This window comes from Haliotis rubra, unplaced genomic scaffold (assembly GCF_003918875.1).
Source record: "Haliotis rubra isolate DU_JTF1 unplaced genomic scaffold, ASM391887v1 Scf240, whole genome shotgun sequence".
NCBI classification, from domain to species: Eukaryota; Metazoa; Mollusca; class Gastropoda; order Lepetellida; family Haliotidae; genus Haliotis; species Haliotis rubra.
Genome location: NW_025766448.1, coordinates 1,273,227 through 1,299,172, shown reverse-complemented (window position 1 = coordinate 1,299,172; position 25,946 = coordinate 1,273,227). Strand labels below are relative to the sequence as shown.

Below are 25,946 nucleotides of genomic sequence, written 5' to 3'. Positions count from 1 at the left end.
GCTCTGAGGTAGCCTTGTGGGTTCAACATTTGCTCAGAACACCTAAACCCTGGGCTTAGATTCCCCACGTGGGTAGACTGCGATGCCAATTTCTGGTGTACCTGCAGCTATATGGAATGATGCTAAATGGTGTGTAAACCTATGCTCAGTCACTCGCGGTTCCTGACATTTCAGCTGGACAAATTTAAAGACTGTACTAGTGTTGGGAGCAGGTGCCCTCCTCCATTATACATTATTGTTGCAAGATGACACATCCAGAAATGTCAAGTATCGTGTGTTCATGATGGATCATTGTTTGCTCTGATGCAGCACACATGTATCTGAAGTATTCACAGTTTATATTGGAAATAAGAAATATATCCATCAAACTGATGATAATGCAAATATCATTTTAGAAATAAGCAGTGTAGGTCTAACATAAATAATTCATTGCCATCAGCAGTGCACAGTAATTCTGTTTATATGCAAGACATCATTTACTCCTTGTGAAAGTTGAATCCCTATCCCTTCAATTTACCAATGACAGCCTTTGACATGGGCCGCCAGTCTGATGTCTGAGTCAAGTGAAATCTGTTTGTTTCATAAGCTCAGCTAATAATAGTTGATATATTATAACTACTATTGATAGAAAGAGAGAAACAGTCCAGGGTAATAACTCCAATATTTTGCCCAGACTATGTCGTGATAACCCAAGATTTTGGGGTCTGGTAAGGTCCTTGGAGACACATCTTGGTAAGAACTATCATTATTTTCTATGGTTCTGTTGTTTTGCTACTGGGCAAAGTTTATATCACTGCTACAAAGGGTATCATTGCTATTACTCATCACTGCCCTGTTGAAATTACAGCTTCTGTCAGCTAAAGAGCATGTTTACTAAGTAAAATGCTTATCACAATGTGGATACAGTATGAAGTACTGCTCTGTCTGCCTACCCAGAACCTGAGCGATAAACCTGAAACAAATTCTGTTCCGATATGGATTTCTTTTTTTCACAATTTATAAAAAGAGATTGATATCCAAAGGGTTTGCAAAATATCAGACAACAATTTGCTCATATATTACCAAAGTGCATCAGGGATATCTAATATATATGAAATATACATTACACCGTGCCATTTCATCATATGGAGTTTCTATTGTAGAGATTAAAGATATTGTCAAAATGTATGTTGGTTGCCATGACATCTGAGTATATTCGAGTAGATTGGTACTTGGAAATTTATGAAAATGTCATTGACCCCAAAAATTCACGTATTTCACAGGTAAGGTAAGATTACTCACCTGCAGAAGTGGGTGGGCATAGAACTCGTTCAGGAAGTCCATGATGGTGTCTGCATGGAGGGTGGTGGTGCATACGACCACGTGACGCTCCGTCTGAGCACGATGGCTGCTGTAAGTGCCCCCTAGTTTTTGTCTCTCCAACCAGGTGTATGCAAGCTGTTCAAACTGCAAGGAAAACATGAAAGTTTAGTTATGTCAGAGGCATTGGAGGCACTACAATTTACCGTGTAGAGTTGCTTCCCTTAGGCATGTGTGGATTCTAAGGTCCAAAATTTTCTTACAACAAACGGTTGATACTTATAAGTATCCATAATAGACAAAAGCTCAGCCCTAAAGCTCTTCTTCGTGCTTGAAAACAGAGAGAGCTGAATATTCAGCATATCAGTTCCTGTGACTGTTTAAAAAGAGAACAACAAGAACATGTTCAATTAAGATATAAGCAGGAACTTTCACTTGAAACAAGAAAAATACACAAAATATCTGGAAATGACTAAAATGCAACATCTTTTGGAACAGCAAGTGCAAATCAATACTACATCAGTAAAAGAGTTATCTAACTCCACACTCCACACTTTTAACAGCACCTACAAAACGTCAATAAAAATCCACATACAGACAGCCTTAATTAGACATAACCCCCATGGGATCCACAAGCTCAATGAAGCATTCATAAAAGTTCTTCACTCTTAAAACTTCCATTTCAGAATTGACTGTTTAAGTGAAGGCTTCCAATTAAGGCTGACAGTTATATATACTCAGTTCCAAAAGAAACGTGAGTCATGTCAAACTGTTATACCATGGGAAATAAAGAGATTGATATGTTTGCTTATGAAATCATGAAAAGAAAACAATGTGAGTCCTAAGTGTGAACACACATATGATTTTTATTCATAACCATGTAAGTTTTGTGATCATGTCAATAAGAAGTCATTAGATAATGTGCCATTTGGTAATATCACCTGAAAATCATGGGAAATGACATTTCAGTATCGAGTATGGCTCTCTATGGCCTTTAGAACACTGACAAGAATGACTATCTAGGCATTGAATACTTTGCCATGATTTAAGTCTTGTTTCATGTAATTTCAAGCATTTTTAATATTCATGTTACTTTTGGAATTCAGTATATTTGCTGATGTGTATACGAAGTGTCTCTGAATCCATGTATCTATAATCCATGATGAAGTGATAACATGAATTCAAGTATCAAACACAAATCTGAAATAAACAGTTAATTCTTTTCTTGCATTGGTATTAGTTTTTTCAATATTTTACATGTTTTAATTTAATTATGCTAAGTAAATTAGTATTTTTTGTGGGCAGGTATTAGTTTTGGTCAGGGCTGACAAGTTTTACTTCAAACCAGCCCTGTGGTCTGGCTGAAACTTTTGGGAGTTTCATACCCTGCTTGAACTCTGCTCTGTGTTTCAGCAATTATCCAGAACAAGAGCATCTGGACATGAAAATCATGGGAAATGACATTTCAGTATCGAGTATGGCCTCTCTATGGCCTTTAGAACACTGACAAGAATGACTATCTAGGCATTGAATACTTTGCCATGATTTAAGTCTTGTTTCATGTAATCTCAAACATTTTTAATATTCATGTTACTTTTGGAATTCAGTATATTTGTTGATGTGTATACGAAGTGTCTCTGAATCCATGTATCAATAATCCAGAAGTTTGTTAACTCAGACAATTTCAGAGGATATGCTAGTCCAGATTAAGGCATGCGAATCAACTTCCAGTTTACCCGTGAAGATCTGGGATAGAACTGGTCTTCAGCAACCCATATACTTGTTGTAAGAGGCGACTGACGGGATCGGGTGGTCAGTAGTATTATACACTTCTAAGAACACTGTTTGAAGTTTGGTGCCATGTCATGATAAAATAATAGTTCGATATATTTGGACAGATTATGTGTATGTTGTCAATGGGTTTCTAACTTTTGAATAAACCTTTTGAGTTTTAATGCTGACCTGTGAGAATCCTGGCGTGAACTAAGAGCAAAAACATGTTCCATGGCTAGCGATCTTTTGGTATGGAACCCTCACCAAAATACCAGAGGGATTAAACTTTATCATTTTGTGTATTGGTCATGCTAATCTTGTTTATGCCTGACTCTCTACAAAATGAAAAGATATTTAGTTTAACCAGTGTGTTCTGAAACACCTGCCTGCCCGACCGCCAGGGAGAGGTTATTTTCAACACGGACATCCAGATTCTCAAATTCACCTGCCCAACGGTCGGGTTAAAATTTAGACATTTATATGAAGATATTCATCATATTTCAGGATAATAAAACATGATGAAGTGATAACATGAATTCAAGCATCAAACACAAATCTGAAATAAACAGTTAATTCTTTTCTTGCATTGGTATTAGTTTTTTCAATATTTTACAAGTTTTAATTTAATTATGCTAAGTAAATTAGTATTTTTTGTGGGCAGGTAAGTTTTGGTCAGGGCTGGCAAGTTTTACTTCAAACCAGCCCTGTGGTCTGGCTGAAACTATTGGGAGTTTCATACCCTGCTTGAACTCTGCTCTGTGTTTCAGCCATTATCCAGAACAAGAGCATCTGGACATTTTATCTTTGGTTGCGCTCTTTTCATTGAAGAATGATTTTAGTCTTAGGATTACTGATGAACTGATATATATCCATATTAACATTACTATTGAACAGATGCGTGATCTCAGACATTAGACTAAAAGTTCCAGTTATTTCTACGAGATCTTGAAATACTAACAGGCAGCTAACTGACAACAAGTAATCATTGGCTGAATCAAACGAAGGTAAGGGGAGATAACTGAGCCATTAGCCCAGTTAATTGAGATTCTCGGATGGTAAGGGAAACTACGTCACAGGCATATCAATCGCTGCTTGCTATTCTGCCCTGCTGTAATGGTGTAGTTAGGGGATGCTGGGGAAATCATTACTGGTCAATACAATGGGATGGCTCAATGCAGTAAACTAGGCAATAAATAATCATTGGATAACTTGAAATAGCACACGAATATGTAGAACAGAAGTTAACCCATGGCTGCAGTGGAAAAGAGATTGATAGGAGATTGTATTTGGAAACATTTATGTTTTTCTGTTTCAGGGCTCCAGTCCTAACAATTCAGACATGATGGTACGTCCTCACGACTACCCATCTGTAACCCAGCAGTGAATGGGTACCCGGTAGGTAGAGACTGTGATCTGACTGTGAATTATATATATAAGTGCACACTGATCCACTGACTTGGTATGAGTGAATTGGTGTTGAGATTGTTAATTAGAATGAAGTATTTCTTTATTAACAAATATATTTCTGCTTCTACATGAATGAGTGAGTGAGTTTAGTTTTACGCCACACTCTGCAATATCGCAGCTATATGTTGGTAAATAATCTGTAAATAATCGATTCTGGACCAGTCAATCCAGTGATCAACAGCATGAGCATCGAGCTAAGCATTGGGATACGGTGACGTATGTCAATCAAGTCAGCGAGCCTGACCACCCAATCCCGTTAGTCGCTTCTTACGACAAACATGGGTTGCTGAAGTTTAATTCTAACCTGGATAACTTCAAGGGTCTTCTACATAAATGTCTCTTATTAGCATGATGAGACATGCAATATTAAACACGATATACCCTTTACCCCTTTAGCACTATATCTTCATTTCAGATGTCACATGACCTTTCCCATCATGCTTGTCCCCAGCAGAGTTTTCTCTCACGAGCTTGACCCCTACTGATTGTGATTTCCTAATAATAAATGGACACATTAGTGGACAGGCCAGTAACATCTGCCACTGACAGGCAACAAGCCACAGATCTGAGTCCACAGAGCTCAATATCACCTGTGTATGGCTGGGAATAACTAGCGATTGTGTGCTGTGTTACTCCACAGGTCTTGGATTAAGCACCAGTCTGCATCCTGTGATGGATCTGATCCTGCCACAATTACAATTTCCTGTGAACAATGCCTCGGCTTTGTTTATGATCATGCTTCTGGTTGGGCAGGATACACTCACCTTTTCATGAACAACTGGTATCATGAGTATTTTGATGCTGAATTATAAACAGATGCTCAAGACGTAGGCAGAACTGTATTATCAACTCTGCTTCTAGCAGAAATGTCTTATGGATGTGGAAAGGGTTTGATCGCTTTTATTCAATTTCCACTAGTCAACTTTCACTTCTGGCAGCTCCAGCTTTTGGGTCTACATTTCAACGTAGTTTCATCAGGGTTATAGTAACAGCATTGAAGGCTGTAGTAAAGTGAGTGAGTGAGTTTAGTTTTACGCCACATTTAGCAATATTCCAGCTATATGGCGGCGGTCTGTAAATATTCGTGTCTAGACCAGACAATCCAGTGATCAACAGCATGAGCATCGATCTACGCAATTAGGAACTGATGACATGTGTCAACAAAGTCAGCGAGCCTGACCACCCGATCCCGTTAGTGGCCTCTTACGACAAGCATGGGTTACTCAGAAGATCAATTCTAACCCGGACCTTCACAGGTCGCCTTAGTAAAGCTTTCGAATAGTTCAGAATAACGAAATTACCAATCTGACACATCAGTGACCAAAATGGTGTCCAGTTCACTGTTGTACCTTGCACTACATGCTCCCATATACGTTCAGCTGAATGATTGACTTGCCATTGCATGTGTTCCTGAATGCTCTTGTTGGGCATGATAACTCACACCCAGTACCATCACTAGTTGATAGTAATTCATTAACACATGCTAATTGTATGGCTGGAATCATATAATGATTAGTAGAAATTTCTTGTGATTAAGTGTTACATAATCACAAACTAGCTTCAACAGGAGTAGAAATGAAATTGCATCACAGTGTTTTGCTGGCCACTGTGATCATATTGGTTACCATGACATTAAAATCAAATGACATCACCAATCTGTGCCACTGAAACTGGTGACCTGTACATTCTGATGAAATTATCTATTTACTGCTATTTTTATTCACCAAAAGAAATCCCACCCAAAATAACATTGTGCTTAACACAAACACAATACTAAAATATCACCCATCCATGCATGACACGACCAGACCGTGGTCACTGGGGTCTGCCCGAGGTCACTGGGGTCTGATCCTTTTTTGCTTAGTAAGTAACAAGTACCTCAGGTCTATGTAAGGTCAGGACCTTGTTAAATCAATTGTTTCTAGTTATTCTGACCAACACCAACAGGTCAGCCAAGAGAGTGACCTGAGAAGCTGGTAACCTCATCAATGGAGAATGAGTTGGGCAGTCCGAGGTGCCTTGACATTCAAAGGAGGGCTAATTGTCCCGAGCATCTGTCTGATGTCCACACACCAGCTCCCAAGCTCATGTAATTAATGACCGTGATCAATACTGTGTACAAAGTGTCTTCCAAATGGTGAGCCCCCCACCGGTAATGGCCGAAATCGATGAGCAGTCACGCTTGTGATTCCGTTTTATTTGGGGTTAACAGCTCAATTTGTTGGATGAAGACACAGGAAGCACATAATGGGGAACGTAATGTTTGCCTTCGAATAAAAGCATTACTGAACTCTTGCCTTGAGTGTGTTTGAGTCAGGACTATAGCTTTGGTCATGACAGTTTAATTAGAAGAGTCTGTGGTGGTTTGTATAGGAGTGAGTTTGGTTTCCTGCTTGGTCCAACAGTGTTTCACTTACATATCAGTGTCACCTCAGTGTAGGAACAAAGCCCAAAGTGCTGCAGGTCTTACATGTTTATTTCTTTGGTAAAGGGCGGTGGGGCAGCCTAGTGGTCAAAGTGTTGGCTCGTCACCCTGAAGACCTGGGTTCGAATCCCCACATGGGTACAATGTGTGAAGCCCATTTCTGGTGTCCCCCGCCGTGATGTTGCTGTAATATTGCTAAAAGCGGCGTAAAACCAAACTCAGTCAGTCAGTCAGTCTTTGGTAAAATCCATGATCAGGGGTATTGCACTGACATTCTGGTCAATGTAGATACATCGTCGGGAGAACCAGCAATTTGGAACCATGATCATTATGTCCTGAAATGCCTAACCATCTTTTATCAGTTTGCACGAGTTGCTGAAATATTGCAGAAATAAATTATTTGATCCTGTTAACTAAACACAATGCATACTGAAACAACAAATCACAGTTCAATTCACCATCCATATAAAAAAACAATATATATTAATATGAATAAAACACCATCAACACTATGTAAACTCTACATGAAACAACAGTTCATCACAGAACAGTATCATCCAAACCTGTCAACTCTCACTTCTTGCCTTGAGTCTCACATTCTTTCAATGAAAATCACGTTCACTCAGTATACCGGGTACTAAATCTCACATTTTTTTGTAAAAGTGTTTTCTAAATATCACTATATGATGTTTTCACCTCGAATAATGACCGTTTCCGATTATAAATACAGTGAAAAATACCAAAATAACATGTTGACAGCTAAGTATCACCTGACAATGTGCCCCTATCACAGAGATCAACTTACATAATCAGAACGAAATTGTACCTGGTACTGGAGAGTTTTTTGTTTGTTTCAGCTAGATTTCAGCTAGATGACAAATGCCTACAATTAATCTGGACATCGTGAGCATACCCTGCAGTTGAGATATTGTGTAATGCAGTCAAATCACCAAGCCGGACAATCCTATCCATGTATTCCCAACAAGTGTCCGGTGTTGAGACCTGGGTATTCTAACCTGCACCACACGTCCATCTACAGTAGAACAGCTCAAGACTGACAGAAACTCAGAAAACTTGATGCATAAAAATTAAAAAAACTAGAAACAGGAAGAAGAAGCCAATATTGCTTGTCCTTTAATGATGAACTGGGGCATCAGTCAAATCATTCATCACAAGACGGAATAACAGGGCAGTTTTCAATCAATGCTAACAAGGTGCATGAAGAATGTTGCTTTGTGATGACTTGCCTCAAACTGAATCTGAACGCCATGCATACAAAACACGCAAAATGTACTTGGAGATTCTTTTCAGAGATGTTCTTTCATGGAACATTCATCACAGACTTCAATAATTGCAAGGATTTCAAGCTAACTACCAACATAATTACGTCACTCTTCCTAAATCATAGTAATGATTAACTCGTTAAACAGTGAAATTTATTCCACAATAGCGTATTCCAGTCACACACAGTTCGATTTCTTTATGTCAAATTCAATATCACAGCAATGATTGCCAAAGTGCTTTGCACAAACTCCTACTGAACAGTTAGCAAGCTGTGAGTGTTACTAAGGCTACTTGGAGTGCGTGTAGGTTACTTGGAGTGTGTGTAGTAATAGTAATAGTCCGCTTATATGGCACTCATATCCAGGCATATTGCCTGCTCACGGCGCTATGTACATTACTATCCCCGGTCACTAAGGACATCATCATACTATCCGATACTTTTTCAATGCCCTGGGGAGCATACAGACATGCTGCCTGTTAGGCGCAATGAACTAATCACTCACATTGCCAGCACATCCTCACGGGTACCCATTTTACAGCTGGGTGAACTGAGACAATGTGGATCTAAGTATCTTGTCATAGGATACTACGCAAATGTGCCCACCTCAGGATGCGAACCTAGGTGCCTATGTAAAGCATAATTCATTCTCCCTATAAATGGGGGTGGTGGGGTAGCCTAGTGGTTAAAGCGCTCGCTTGTCATGCCAAAGACCCAGGTTTGATTCCACAAATGGGTACAATGTGTGAAGACTATTTCTGGTGTCCCCTGCCGTGATGTTGCTGGAAAGCAGCGTAAAACTAAACTCACTCATGAACTGGCATGATAGGCTTTACCACATCCATGTACTCATTACCTGATTGTCATCGGATTCCAAAGGAGAGGATCGTTGCTGGTGTAGAGATTACGACACGAGTGTCTGTCACATCAGATACGTTTAGAAACGAGTTGTAATATAAATGATGTCTGACAGACACAAGGACTGTAATCTGTTTCTTATGGATGAAAAAAATATCATGTTTTCTCATCATAGCTGCGAAATGATACACAACAGAACATCGCTGAATGAGTGACGTCACTTCTCTTCCTTATCACTGGGGTGGTGGGGTAGCCTAGCCTAGCCTAGGGGTAGCCTAGCTCATTACGCCGAAGGCTCTGGTTTGATTCCCCATATGGGTACAATGTGTGAAGCTCATTTCTGGTGTTCCCCGCCGTGATATTGCTGGAATATTGCTAAAAATGGTGAAAAACCCAACTTACTCACTCACTCCTAATCACAACTCATCTGCAAGGTGACCAGGCTCCACAAAAAGTTTTTTGACACATCTGAGTGCATTATCAAGGTGCAAGGATAAAACAAACTGGATAAGATCAAAGAAAATTAAATAAACTCATTAAAAACGATGATGTTGTCATGCAGATTTAAATGATTTGGTTAGGTGCAACTATAAGATTATTGAGAATGTGACATCATTGTAATGGTTTGGTACACTTGCTGGTGTCGCTCATTGCGTTTCAATATAATTGTCATCATCGGGAGATTGTTTGGATATCTGCAGACCTAATCAGTTGGATATCTTTGCACATTGGGGATCTGCACTTGTGTAAAATGTACGTTCAATGTTTCCCCATAGACCAGAATGAAAAATATTGAGTGTCTGAAATTAAGTGTACCCTGTGTGCTAGAATGTGACAATGCTGAGGTTACATTCGCTATACTTCTTCGCCACGGCCTTCTTGATTTCCCAGAGACCAAAACTGCCACTGGGGATGTGACGGATGTTACGGTGTTGTGACATTGAAATGTGAGTTGATTACACCCTGCATGTTACGAAGACATTAAATTTGCATAAAATGTGTCAGTGGAATATTTTGAGCAGTGACGTGTGTACAAAGGATATAGATGTGGGATCGATTCGAAAAGGAAGTGTGTCGCCATTTGCTTTCATGAACCCTTGCAAACGTTTCATTTTATACATTGTTTCATTAAGTGTGTCCGGCTCTGTCTGTCATGAGGGAGTTTGTTCACGTAGGAATAATCACATAGTAGCTCAGAGCTAGAAATGGATCTATATTTGAAAGATTCATCATGTTTATCAGTAAAATATGTCCCCTTCATCAAGTCATCAAGGAAACCGCGAGGCAAATCAATCTAACAATGGACAGGCACTTACATTATCGTGTCAGGTATTTTTGCAAGATGACACATAATACTTGTCGCATCTCTCCAGTAAAAGTACCAAAATACCAACTTCTATATGCCTCTCAAGAACCTCAAAAGTACCAATGTACATTTTGTTTATTCAAAAGGATCCATGACCTCTGTGTCTAACGGCAATATTCACATAATTGTTTACACGGGTATCACTGTGTATCAGGGGCGGTGGTGAAGCCTAGTGGTTAAAGCATCCGCTTGTCACGCCGCAGACCCGGGTTCGATTCCCCACTTGGGTACAATGTGTGAAGCCCATTTCTGGTGTTACCCTTCCATGATATTGCTGGAATATTGCTAAAAAGCAGCGAAAAACAATACTCACTCACTAACTCACTGAGCATCATATCTAAATGTATGACTAGATTCTTAAATTGCAAACAATAAAGGGAATAATAAAAAACCAACCTAGATTTGTGTTGTTACATATATTCTAAGTGTGTTTTATTGCATAAATACCTGTTTATGTTACAATCGCAACAATAACAAGTAGGTACAATGGTGTTTGGCACAAGTAACAGGATCTTGTTTGATTGAAGCATGAGTAACTTATCACTGAATTTCAGTCACTGAAGTTACTAAGTCCATCATAATCTGACCTTAGGTCATCACCATGGAGTAGCCAATCACGGGCTTGGAAATCAACCTCACATATACCTTTGATACCAGTTTTATCACATCGGTTTCTCACCCACACGTCACAAAATGTCAATCCCTGAACTGTCATTACCTCAGTCTTTTGTGTGTACTCACATATAGATTGCCATTTTATAGATGGAGTACTGATAAGTGTGTCTTTAAACAAACAAACAAACAATTGTTTCTACAGCCATTAATTCTCATGGCAATAAACTGAGCACATTGTCAGTCGGTCATTGTTTACTGAAAATAATTGACTGACTGAGTTTGGTTTTACATCGCTTTTAGCAATATTCCAGCAACATCACGGCAGGGGACACCACAAATGGGCTTCACACAATGTACCCATGTGGGGATTCGAACCCGGGTCTTCAGCGTGACGAGCCAACGCTTTAGCCACTAGGTTACCCCACCGCCCCCTGAAAATAACTGGTTTGACCCACTTACTGAATGTACATTTAAAAGAATTTGATCATTCCCGATACAATCTTCATGAAATATAGAGGTGAACATAATTCAGGCTTTCTTAAAACTTATCAGCTACACGTTTTTATCATAAAGCCTATTTGAAATATATAATGTTCTACTTCAAAATTATACTGTTATCAATATTTATAAGACAAATTTCCCAAGTGAATTTACATCAAAGAGACAAATTTATATATTTCAGATCTTATACAGTTAAGTTTGTAACAGTATTTAATAATGTACTACATCTGTAGAAAAAGTGAAGGCAAACAAAACAGCCAGCTTTCAGACAAATATAAAGATGGTGACTTAAATATGTCTGTAGTGTCATTCTGTGAAAATTTCAGATGTGAATGCTACACTATTCACTCTCAAATAGTTACACTATTCACTATCAATTAGCTACACTATTCACTCTCAAATAGTTACACTATTCACACTCAAATAGTTACACTATTCACTCTCAAATAGTTACACTATTCACTCTCAAATAGTTACACTATTCTCAAATAGTATTCACACTCAAATAGTTATACTATTCATACTCAAATAGTTACACTATTCACACTCAAATAGTACACACTATTCACTCTCAAATAGTTATACTATTCACTATTCACTCTCAAATAGTTACACTATTCACTCTCAAATAGTTACACTATTCACTCTCAAATAGTTACACTATTCACTCTCAAATAGTTACACTATTCACTCTCAAATAGTTACACTATTCACTCTCAAATAGTTACACTATTCACTCTCAAATAGTTACACTATTCACACTCAAATAGTTATACTATTCACTCTCAAATAGTTACACTATTCACTCTCAAATAGTTACACTATTCACTCTCAAATAGTTACACTATTCACACTCAAATAGTTATACTATTCACTCTCAAATAGTTACACTATTCACTCTCAAATAGTTACACTATTCACTCTCAAATAGTTACACTATTCACTCTCAAATAGTTATACTATTCACTCTCAAATAGTTACACTATTCACTCTCAAATAGTTACACTATTCACACTCAAATAGTTAATATTCACTCTCAAATAGTTACACTATTCACTCCTCAAATAGTCAATTCACTCTCAAATAGTTATACTATTACTCTCAAATAGTTACACACTCAAATAAATACTATTCACTCTCAAATAGTTATACTATTCACTCTCAAATAGTTACACTATTCACTCTCAAATAGTTATACTATTCACTCTCAAATAGTTACACTATTCACTCTCAAATAGTTATACTATTCACTCTCAAATAGTCACACTATTCACTCTCAAATAGTTAACTATTCACTCTCAAATAGTCACACTATTCACTCTCAAATAGTTACACTATTCACACTCAAATAGTTATACTATTCACTCTCAAATAGTTACACTATTCACTCTCAAATAGTTACACTATTCACACTCAAATAGTTATACTATTCACTCTCAAATAGTTACACTATTCACTCTCAAATAGTTACACTATTCACTCTCAAATAGTAACACTATTCACTCTCAAATAGTTACACTATTCACACTCAAATAGTTATACTATTCACTCTCAAATAGTTACACTATTCATATTCTAAACAGTGGTGTCTTTCGTAACCCATGTTTCTTGTAGAGGTGACTGACACGAGTGGGTCATCAGACTAACTGACTAGGTTGATACATGTCATCGTATCCCCGCTGTGTAGATCCAAGATCAGTGATGTCAATTGCTGGATTGCCTGTTCTATACTTGATTATTCATGAAGCTGAAATATTGCTGAGTACGGCATTAAACAACAAACACAATCTGACAACTGTTGCCAAATGTATATGGCGATATTGCATCATCTCACTTACCATTCAAAAGTCCAGGCAGCTCAGACAAGTAATAAAACACATTTATTCCTATTCTCATAAACAAAAACACTATTGATAAAACAGATCTATTATGTTGGGATAATATACAAAGGCAGGTGTGGATGTGTTCTACTGTTTCCTCCAATACTAAACACCAACATGACAGTACAAACACTAAACACCAACCTCCATTCCTGATGTTATTAAGACATCTAAATTAACATCCATATACCTGATGGTACAAAGACTAAACAGGAACCTCCATACACAACAGTACAAGGACTTAACTTCAACCGCCATGCCTGATGGTATAAGGACTTAACTTCAACCGCCATGCCTGACAGTACAAGGACTTAACTTCAACCACCATGCCTGATGGTACAAGGACTTAACTTCAACCATGCCATGCCTGATGGTACAAGGACTTAACTTCAACCACCATGCCTGACAGTACAAGGACTTAACTTCAACCACCATGCCTGACAGTACAAGGACTTAACTTCAACCACCATGCCTGATGGTACAAGGACTTAACTTCAACCACCATGCCTGACAGTACAAGGATTACAAGGACTAACTTCAACCACCATGCCTGATGGTACAAGGACTTAACTTCAACCACCATGCCTGATGACAGGTACAAGGACTTAACTTCAACCACCATGCCTGACAGTACAAGGACTTAACTTCAACCACCATGCCTGACAGTACAAGGACTTAACTTCAACCACCATGCCTGATGGTACAAGGACTTAACTTCAACCACCATGCCTGATGGTACAAGGACTTAACTTCAACCACCATGCCTGACAGTACAAGGACTTAACTTCAACCACCATGCCTGACTTAACTTCAACCGCCATGCCTGACGGTACAAGGACTTAACTTCAACCACCATGCCTGACAGTACAAGGACTTAACTTCAACCACCATGCCTGACGGTACAAGGACTTAACTTCAACCACCATGCCTGACAGTACAAGGACTTAACTTCAACCACCATGCCTGACAGTACAAGGACTTAACTTTAACAGTTCAAGGAACCACCATGCCTGACAGTACAAGGACTTAACTTCAACCACCATGCCCATGACTTAACTTCAACCACCCTGATGGTACAAGGACTTCAACTTCAACTTTGCCTGACAGTACAAGGACTTAACTTCAACCGCCATGCCTGATGGTACAAGGACTTAACTTCAACCACCATGCCTGATGGTACAAGGACTTAACTTCAACCACCATGCCTGACAAGGACTTAACTTCAACCAAGGACTAACTTCAACCGCCATGCCTTCAACTTCAACCACCATGCCCTGATGGTACAAGGACTTAACTTCAACCGCCATGCCCACGGTACATGCCTGATGGTACAAGGACTTAACTTCAACCTCCATGCCTGATGGTACAAGGACTTAACTTCAACCTCCATGCCTGAGAGTACAAGGACTTAACGTCAACCGCCATGCCTGACAGTACAAGGACTTAACTTCAACCGCCATGCACGACAGTACAAATACTAAACATCAACTTCCATGCACGACAGTACAAATACAGAAAGTCAGCCTCAATGCCTGACAGTACGGAGACCAAAACAAAATGCAACATAATGTTTTTATCGATTTTCTCGAATATATATTGCATGTTATTGCCTCCATCATTTCTCAAATGCTTTCTGAAACTCTATAGCCAGATCCCCCACACTGTGATCATGGTCAGTCAAATAGGCTCTATCACTGCTGGCGCTGCTTAAACAGGGCACAGTCGATACCAATCATGCTAAACACACACAACTTAATCCTTCAATACATTCAATGTGCTTTGCTTGTTTTAGGACCTGACACTGCAGACAAGTCAACATTGTCAACTGTTATTCATCAAGAGGAAATAGACATACTATGACAAGCACCAACAAGCAAATGTCTGTTTCAGGAACATCCATGCCATTCAACAAGCCAGTCTGGAAGTGCTTTCTGACATTGACTCTCATGAAGAAAGGAAAACAACTAAATCAATGTTTAAATGAGCTGAATTTTTTATCACTGCGCACTTCACGTAATATTTTTCATTGAACATATTCTAGATTTTAAATGGACACATACAATTCTGCATATGTAGTAATTAATATCAAGAATATGCCAAGCAAACTCACTTTTACCACATTTACAATAAAAATTCCCAGGGCTCCAGATAATTTTTCAACATGAGGAGTATGTAGTCCTTATTTTTTCAATACATGTAGAATACATGTAGAGTACTGAATGGAAATCAAGGGAGTATCACCCCCATTCTGGTGTCCCCCGACGTGATATTGCTGGAATATTGCTAAAAGTGGCGTAAAGCCATACTCACTCACTTACTCAAATGATGCTTAACTGTGCCATTTTTACATGATTGCTCTGCATTAATGGGTGGCCCACTTTCAATATGAGGCACAATTCACTGAGCAGAGTTGCTTCCCTTGGGCATGCCAAAACCTATGACTGGGTTTGAATTCCAATAATTTTTCTAGGTGTGTCTCCTCCATATCTATGTCTGTGGCTTCCACCAAAGTGGTGCCGCCATATAGCTGGAATATTGCTGAGTGCGGAGTAAAACTAAACTCACTCACTCACTCACTCACTCCACCAAAGTGGTAACCTCTGAGACCTGAATCACTGTTCCTCTTGTATTAAGCTGAGATGCAGAGCTACAGATAACGTTTTGGGTCATTGAGTTATGTACTCGCTTGTGTTCATCTCAATTGGGTATCCTACTTTTCCTTTGAGTTACCAAATAAATTGTACCCACCTCACTCGAACTCAAATGAGTATTTTGCCATTTTCCATTAATTGTAAAAATATAATAAAGTTTAAATGTTAGTGTTTGTTATCTATATTTGATCTGTAATATGAGAAACGATAAGAAAGACTGCAAGTTGCCAAGTTCAAGTCCTGAAATAGAACCTCTCAATATACCTCGGTTATTTTATCTATCCACCGGTACGCAAGCTAAGATTTGACATTTTTGTGTGTACCCATGTAAGATCACATTTATTAAGTATTTACAAAACTTCAAGTGTACTTGTACGCAATAGACTTAATAGGAATTGAGTTTTCACATAAATATTTGCATAATTTACGCAGCTTATCTGTACCTCTGGAGATGTCTGCTACTTGAAATTCAAAGCAGCATTAAACCCAACTTACTCACTCATAACTGCTCTAGTAAGTCACTTAACGTATCTCTTTTTGAATTCTAAATTTTCTCAAACTTTTGACCATTTGAATCATTTAAAACCATAGCAATGAACATCATCATTGGTTGGTTTCTGGTTGTCCGAGTGTTGTAAAACAACAACTTTTTATCAGAAACCTTTACTGGCCCATTTCCAACTCTTTTTCAGTAGAATCTGAAGAGCCAATTAAAAACAAACAAAACAGCAAAAAAATGCAAAATCTATACACATTTCAGTTAATTTCAATTTGACAAAAAGACAAATGAAAAGATTTATTTAAAAACATAATCATACAAATTATTAGAATCAATTAGAAAACATCAACCCTTTTTTTGTAAGTCAACTGTGTTAAAAAATACTATCCACAAGACCGAATAACAAGATGGATGACTTCAACTTTCCAATTGTTTGAATTGTACAAGCGAGATTTCTAATGATTACTTTTATTCAGTCGCAGCCAGGATTCACATTAATCTCACTGCCTGCCAACCTAATGATGCCAGCATCAAACATGATAAATGACTCAGAAAATGAACAGTGATTGTAAAATCACAAAAAACATTAAATGAAAGATGGATCAGCATCAGGTCCATTGATGTCAGAGTCTATTTCCATCTCTAACAGGCTTTACCTTGTTTGTATTTCACAACTCATCCAGTACTCAACTACAAACACCCAACATCCACGGGAGCATGAAACTAAAACATTTAGATTTTAATGAGAGAAAAATACCCCTAAAATAACTCATCCAATATGTTTGATGTTATAATGTTAAAATAATGACCTATTTTAGATAAAGTAACAGAAACCCACATCAATAATCAATGATGTATTTTATATATAGAAGAGTTTTGACTCTTAGTTCGGATTTATTTTAAGAGGAGCTTAAAATCAGAAATATTATTGAAAATACTATTCATTATAGAAGGAGGTCCATGAATAAGTTTTATACCAAGTGTATGATGTATCACCCTTTGTTTGATGAGAATTAAATTCTTTATGTTGAATCAAGTTTATATACCAAGTGTTATGATGTATCAAACACTTTGTTTGATGAGAATTAAATTTCTGGTGTTTATGATGGTAAACTTTCAGTCAGTATATATATATTATTAACAGTGAATCTCTTCAGTGCTTTAAATATCTTGTCATAATATATGTGTGAATGTGTGAGTGTGAATGTAGTATATGTTTTTGTTTAATGTTATAAAAATCTCTACTTCCTGTTATTAAAACAATATATTTAGAAACAACACTCTTCATCTTGTTCATGTTTTTCAACTTTGATTGTAAATGTAACCAAATGTACTCAATGTAAATGCTCAGCTCCTGACACTGAGGTACCTTGGCTCCAGAGTCTTTCTCTTATAGCAATGAAGGCAGAAATTATAATGTTAACTACAAAAAATATTCACATCATGACCTTCAAATTTGCTTGCCAAGGGACCTGTTTTATAGACATGCATCTCCCTAGATTGGGATCTTACCGTTACTGCATGTGGGTGACAGGTCAGTTTGAGATCAAAGTAAGAAAAGCAATAGTAACTGACTCATTTATTCTGTATTGCTTGTAAGGAGTTATTGACGTCATGCACATGTCACACGAGCCTGTCATGCAATCACGGTTTGAGTTTGAGGTATCATGCATTTACAATATTGATATGGAGTGAGTGAGTGAGTGAGTGAAATATTGGAGCCATATAGCGATGAGAACAATTTGAATAATAATAAAAGTCTGTCTACAAAGAACAGTAACACAGTATGTTATTAAGTATCACAGAATATTGATATGGAACATGTCACACAGGTTCCTCCAACTGACAAGGACACAGTTTCCTTTCTGTAGCTTGCAAGCTTCGGCATATGATATGATGCAATATGAGAGTATGGCTAAAACATGCCAAAAAGGATAGCGTTTTGATCTTTTGGACATTCTGTGAGACAAGACTGTTTCATCACAGATCTGTACTATCCTCATAACAAACAGATTTGTTTGTTTGTTGTTTAACACTGGTCTCAGCTATATCCCAGCCATAAGGCGGAAGTCTGTAAATCATCGTGTCTGTACCAGACAATCCAGTGATCAAAATCATAAGCATCGATCTTGGCAGTTGGGATACGATGATATGTGTCAACCATGTGAGCGAACCTCACCACCAGAACCATTACTCTTAATGTTACAAGCTGGGTTGTTGCCGACCCATTCTAACCTGGATCTTCACGGGTCACTTTGTCTGAGTGATGGATGTTATCGGTATTGCAGGGACGTGCACACCCTTTCACTAGCACTGGTGTGATTACTGATTTGCAGTGATCCATGCATATACTCTGTAATTTTCACAGCTATTTAGCATTGTGTGCCCAATGGAATAATCAAGGACAATACAGTCGGATAACTGGATGATCAAGACTAGTTCTCTAGCATTGTCAGCCAGGATATAAAATTTTGATTTTTAACATGTATTAAATGTTTGTTGTTTTGAAAAATACTTCATTTTGCATATTTGTCAACATAAATGTCTCTTGGAAAAAGTTAATTCAACTGTGATGTGCTCATTTCACATGATATGGTAGGTCTGGAAGCCTTACGGTAGCTGTTGATAATGACCTTTCATCTGGAGTGAGTGAGTGAGTTTACTTTTACACAGCACTCAGCAATATTCCAGCTATTTGGCACGGTCTGTAAATAATCGAGTCTGGATCAGACAATCCAGTGATCAACAGCATGAGCATCCATCTATACAATTGGGAACCGATGACATGTGTAAACCAAGTCAGCGAGCCTGACCACCTGATCCCATTAGTCGCCTCTTATGACAAGCATGGGTTACTGAAGATCAATTCTAACACAGATCTTGTTGATCCTGAAGCCTTTAGCTGTTGATAATGATATGGTGATTAGACTGGCCCACAGTAACAACATAAAATGATGTACAACTGAGAGATACACCTGGTATTTGGGATTATCTACACTGAGTGCGAAACGTTTGGGTACAACATCTGTGATGCATGTCACAATCAAAGCACTTTTCAAAGTAATTACATTGTCTGATGTAAAATAACCTCAAAGAACCACTTGTGTATTTTCTTTTTGTCAGTTTAAGTGCAAACATCTCATTCAATGAATCAATTATGACAATAAGTCTGTGCTAATGTGTGCGAGTTACTTTAATCATTGAAACAAGGTCCTTCCATTCACTATCCTTCAAGAATCAGTCTGTCAAAATGTCACAAGCTGCCTCACTGGGAATTTTTCTACAACGCTAAATATAAGATCCATCAACCACAGAAACAATTTTTAGCATTGTCTCAGAGACTATGGCACCATGCTGAATAAGAGTGAGTGAGTGTGTATGGTTTTAAGCCACTTTTAGCAATATTCCAGCAATATCACGGTGGACACCAGAAATGGGCTTCACACATTGTACATGTGGGGAAACGAACCCGAGTCTTCAGAATGATGAGCGAACGCCTTAGCCACTATGCTACCCAACCCCCCTCTGAATAAGAGCAGGGAGCTATTTTCATATGACTTAAGAATTATTATATGGAATAAATCCAGAGCAATATAATATGAAGTAGTCTCACATTGCACCATTGCTTTCATCTCATATTATCCCTCTTCAAGAAAACCCCAGATGATAGATCAATATTTCAAAAGTCATCTCAGTTAATGTTCAGTGTTGGAACAGCAGTAAAGAGTATTGCATTTCAAGAGTAGGTGAAAAAACAGCATTGTATAGACAAAAGCTCACAGCCTCACATCCAAATAGTTTCAAAGGAACCTGAAGACTCTTGGACAGTTCCGTTATTGGGGAAAGCCACTGAAAACCCATGACGTCTAGCATATGAAATATTGATCATTTTCTTCATGATTGACAGTTCATTTATGACTTGTCAATAACGATTTCATGCTTATTTCTCTGTGCATGAAAACGTTAATCATTTTGTTTAGCTTTGCTTCCTTTATTCAGCACTGTCTGTGCCGATAAGATGTTTATATTTGGGTTTAAGAACTTGTGTACACAAGATGTCAGTATTCAAAAACTAAGCTGACATTTCAATAGAAAGATGATTCTGCCATCAGTAGAATCAACTAAATCCAGGATTTATAATGTTTGTTGTCAATGTGGCCAAATAATCTGTACTTAACAGTCCTGTTGGATGGCAACCTCATCTCCCATAATGTCCATGGGCAGAGACTGTGGAGTGTCACTGTTCCACATGTGCATTCAGCTGAATTCATACAGTAATGGCACACTAATAATTCTTTGATATATTTAATGGTATCTTTAGGGAGAAGTCTTCTCCTTGAAGATAATATTGAAATTATTGCATCAACACTACTCTTAAGAGTGAGTGAGTGAGTTTAGTCTTATGCTGCACACAGCAATATTAACGGTATATGGCGGCAGTCTGCAAATAATCGAGTCTGGACCATACAATCCAGTGATCAACAGCATGAGCACTGATCTACGCAATTGGGAACCGATGACACGTGTCAACCAAGCCAGCGTTTCTGACCACCCGATCCAGTTAGTCACCTCTTACGACAAGCATGGGTTACTGAAGATCAGTTCTAACCCGGATCTTCATGGGTCTACTCTTAAGAAGTTAAGGATACCTGACCATACCTAATCTGTCATGCCACTTAATATGTTAAGAGGTTAACAGCATGAGCAACCGTCCGTCCAATGGCATTACAATGACAAAAGCAGGTCACAGATTGTAACATTATTTTTGTCATTAGCTCAAATACTCTTGGGTCAGTTTTAATCTTAAACCAGCTAATTTGAGAGCATATAATTCTGTGGATAATGTCACAGGCATTAGAGCAACTGATGTTATCTTCTTTCTTTTGCTGTGGGGGCGGTGGGGTAGCCTAGTGGTTAAAGCATTAGCTCGTCACGCCGAAGACCAACATGGGTACAGTTCGAATCCCCACATGTGTACAATGTGTGAAGCCCATTTCTGGTGTCCCCCGCCGTGATGTTGGTGGAATATTGCTAAAAGTGGCATAAATCCAAACTCAAGTCAGTCAGTCAGTCTCTGGCTGTGGGAATACAATTGAAGTAAAGAGTGTGTTAAAATCTGTTATTCAGCAAATGTGAGATACGAAAACATGGTTTTGGACTGGTATTTGTATCTACTGCGGGTGTGTTCAACACTAAATCACTTATACTTACTTGTGTGGGCAGGATGAAGAGAGCCACACAGATCATCAACAGCATGAAGAGCTGGCTGGGCCAGATGTCAGGATAGACGTCACCGTAGCCCACTGTGGAAAATGTCACCACCACAAACCAGAAGGACTCGAACAGACCAAAGTGGTGGTTCCCTCCTCGCTGAAGGTGTTGGATACCACAGGCACTGTAACAAGATCAGATCAGTTAGGATCAGAGTTGACGTCTGATTGCTGAAAATATAAGTGACAATACTCATTCCAAATTGAGAAATCTCACCTGTTTATGAATCATAACCATAAACATAAAACATCTCCCATGAATCATTGTCAAATATGCATGAAGCCAGGTGCAGAGACAAGTAAATTGGTCACTTGGTCAAAACAAGGGAACATACAGAGGAAGTCAAAATTGGGAATTGTACCATCATATTCTGAACAAGAATTGCAAAAGGAAGACATACATTTGGATCTGGCATGGGACCCTACTCTGACTAAGAATTCCAAAAGGAAGACAAAGAATTGGAAACTGGGACCCTATTCTGACAAAGAATCCCAACAGGAAGACCAACATTGGGATCTGGGAACCTATTCTGACCAAGAATCCCACCAGGAAGACCATCTTTGGGATCTGGGACCCAAACTCTGACAAAGAATCCCAATAGGAAGACCAACATTGGGATCTGGGACCCGAACTCTGACAAAAAATCCCACCAGGAAGACCATCTTGGGATCTGGGACCCAAACTCTGACAAAAAATCCCACCAGGAAGACCATCTTTAGGACCTGGGACCATATTCTGACCAGAATGCATCGTGTGCTGAGAATTAAGCCAAAAACACCTGTGTGGTTGCTAGGGAGCTGTTTTGAAATCGAATCCCAATAAGGGGACACAAAGTCTGATGTAAGGCAAATTCTCACCTAAAGTCAACATAGGCACAGGTAAAAGCAACCTCTACTGACAATATTCCAAATTATTCTGACCTTCTTCTGAGGTGAGGTGAGGTGAAATTGGGTTTAACGTCGTGCTTGAGAATATTTTGCTCATATGACGACGTGCATGCGTGTGTATGTGTATGTGCGGCTGCTTGTACTAGCCCAGACTGAAGCTGGTTTTATAGTGCTAGCCCACTGAGATACCATGCCGCAGTGAAGCATGAATACCCCACTCAGACACATTATACTGACTCCGAGCCAACCAGTCCTTGTTGTACCAATTAATGCCGGGCGCCAGGCAGGGACCAACAAGTACCATATTTTAACGTCTTTTGGTATGACGCGGTCGGGGATCGAACCCGCGACCTTCCGCTCTCCGGGCGGACGCTCCTTCTTCTGATCTATTCCTAGAAATCCCACAGGATAAACATATTTGCAAGAGCGGCCTTGTTTTGGTCCCATCTCAATGACAATCAATACATGTATGGGCTAAAACATGAGAAAGCCTCATTCCAGCATGACATAGATATAGCTGAATTCCTTTCCAAATCTCGTGTAGCACTGGGTAGCTCCTACATATGCCACAGAGGGCAGAGGCACCACCGAAAGCATGGAATCTCACCATTTAATGTCATCATGTTTCCATAATGCAGAACTCTATCACTAGTAAATCAGCACATATGCTTATTCCCGTCTCGTCAGATGGTATCCCTTCAACATTTGCATTCTAGAGATTCAAAACCAGCAAGACAATCAGGACAGGGATTAGACAGCCCATGAATAAGTACATCCTTGAGTTGACACCAAATCTCCCAGGTGGAAGGTTGCAGTACATCAACAGTGGGACAACAAAACAGCAACATCAGATGCTTGCAGCAATCCCAAGGATGGAACAGGGTCCTACACAAGGGAAGTCTTGTGATAGACATTTTGCAAGCTGTTTACTTGGTCCTAGTCTAATTGGAGGATGTTTTTGCATCAAGCCTGTTTACTCCAGGTCTGTCACTGAGTTCTAGGTCACTGGAAACAAAGGTCACTGTTTGATATTTTGTTTCAATGTATGGTATCCAGAGAGGTATAAATTGATCAGGAAGAAACAAACTCATGTAATTTTTAAATTTAAATTTGTTTACAAAAAAATATTAATAATCATAAAGCTTGTCTAAATAAATAATTTAAATGAGATATATATAATCGGCTGTATGATATGCTACAGTGCATAACCAAAATATGAAGATTAATTGAAATATTTTATTGGTTGTACTTCATGACAAAGACTGCAGCAAGGTCAATATCGGCTGAAAAATATGTAAATGTAATTTTGAAACATCACAATATATTTCACCTTGATGTATTGGAGGAATTTGATTTATATATTTTTTAATGATTCCACCAAAACAGCAATGTTTGGAATCCCTTAGAGAATTCCAAGAATAGGCTTTCCCAGAATATTTATAAAAGTGACTCGCTTTGGTTTTGTGTCCCATATCTATGGAATGTTTGCAATTGGTTGACTTCTTGGTCTTACATGGAAACACATTGAAAATGTAACATATGTTATATTTGGGATTACACTTTCTTATTAAACAACAGATTCTAGTACTTTTGCTGGGTTGAGTCCCATATGGGATTCGAACCCACACCCTCAGAGTCAGGCACCTAATCGCCAGCACACAAAGTCAGCCACCTAACCCACTCAGCCACCGTTATTCAGACAGACAGGCAGATAATTTATTTGTATAAGTGGCCCTGAGGCCAATAATACATGTGTAAAATATAACAGTGAATTTATGCGTAACCTGTAAATACGTGAGTTATAGCAACATCAATAAATCCATAAACACCCATTAACAATTTACATTTTTTCTCTCAACCTAAGTATGTGGCACAACACAAGGCGACCTTAAACAATAAGTCAATATTTTCTGTGCGAAGTAGCATACAGAATTTATGTGTTGACGGTTGGTTGTAGAACAAATAAGGAAAATATTTTTATCTTATTTCTACATATTTTCGGGCATATAAGTAATACACGGTAATCATCTTCTTGAGATAGATTACAAAATGGACATTGGATATCTATTACACCGATATTCAATCTTTTGCAATATTTGGCAAAAACGGCCACAAAAATGTAATTTAGTTATTCTGTGCCTTACTTATATACTTATATACTATACTTATGCCTGAGGTATTCAATCATAACAATGGCATTGTTCAGATTTGAATCTCGCTTGATATGATTGAGATGGTTATGCACAGAAGCAGATGATGGATGAAGCTTGACAACATGACTTTGTGATTTTATTGTGTGCCAGTGTACATTAGTATCTGGACTCAGTCAATGTGAAACCAAACTTTTGAAGCCTGATACTTTTGTTCCGGATATAGATATGAAGTTAGGTGGAATTGTGCTGCCTCACAGCTTGTGTTACAGTATTATTTGTGACTTGCAGATCCTGTTTCTTTCATAGTCTTGTGTATGGGTCATGTGGTCCAATGCTGCATGCTTCATATACATCACTATATAGGTTAACTGATGAGGACAGGATGCCAACTGTATGATGACTACACACCCTGTTACTTATCTTCCTCAAACCTAACATGAACCTGCTCAGCCCTACTAATGAAGACAAGGTTATTCTAGGCCACAAGGGTTTATTCCTTATATTCAGGTTACAATCAGGTTATTACAAGCAAGCAAGTTCGTATTTCCTGCCATGAGGCAATTCGGCCATCTTGTATGGTTACATGTGAAACTAGGAACTGAAAAATTTAAAACTATAACTCAAGAGTGGAAAATTGATTTGATTGAAGGAAACAAAATGGGATTTAATAAAAGAAAATAATGTCATTCAGAACAGCCAATGTAGTGGCCATGAAATCCCTAGATCCCATGTGATTCAAATCACAGACCTTCTGATCTCAAGGTCAGATGCTCCACTCTACTCGCAACTACATCTGCAGGTTAAAGAATAACAACAGGATCAAGTCCCTAGCTATTTCCAAAATGAGTGACAGATGTATTCGTTATATACTGAGGAAAACAAATAAGGGAACACATAATAGTACAAGAGTTCATTTATCCTTTTCAGGTTTTGTTGTAAGCTTTGTATTGTGCACTGTTGGTGAAATTCTGATTATAAATACATGAACCCTGCGATGAAGTGGTGTTCCCTTACTTGTT

General features: G+C 38.4%; 1 protein-coding gene across 1 annotated transcript in view; it reads right to left on the bottom strand.

The window, feature by feature from the left end:
* The window catches only part of LOC124278719 (potassium channel subfamily T member 2-like), a 266,827-nt gene that overhangs the window by 35,143 nt on the left and 205,738 nt on the right, over nt 1-25,946 (bottom strand). The window contains exons 10-11 of the mRNA XM_046714487.1: nt 21,828-22,011; nt 1,282-1,446 (exon numbers count right to left, since the gene is read on the bottom strand). Of these exons, the coding sequence (XP_046570443.1) occupies nt 1,282-1,446; nt 21,828-22,011 (349 nt within the window). The remainder of the gene's footprint in view (nt 1-1,281; nt 1,447-21,827; nt 22,012-25,946) is intronic.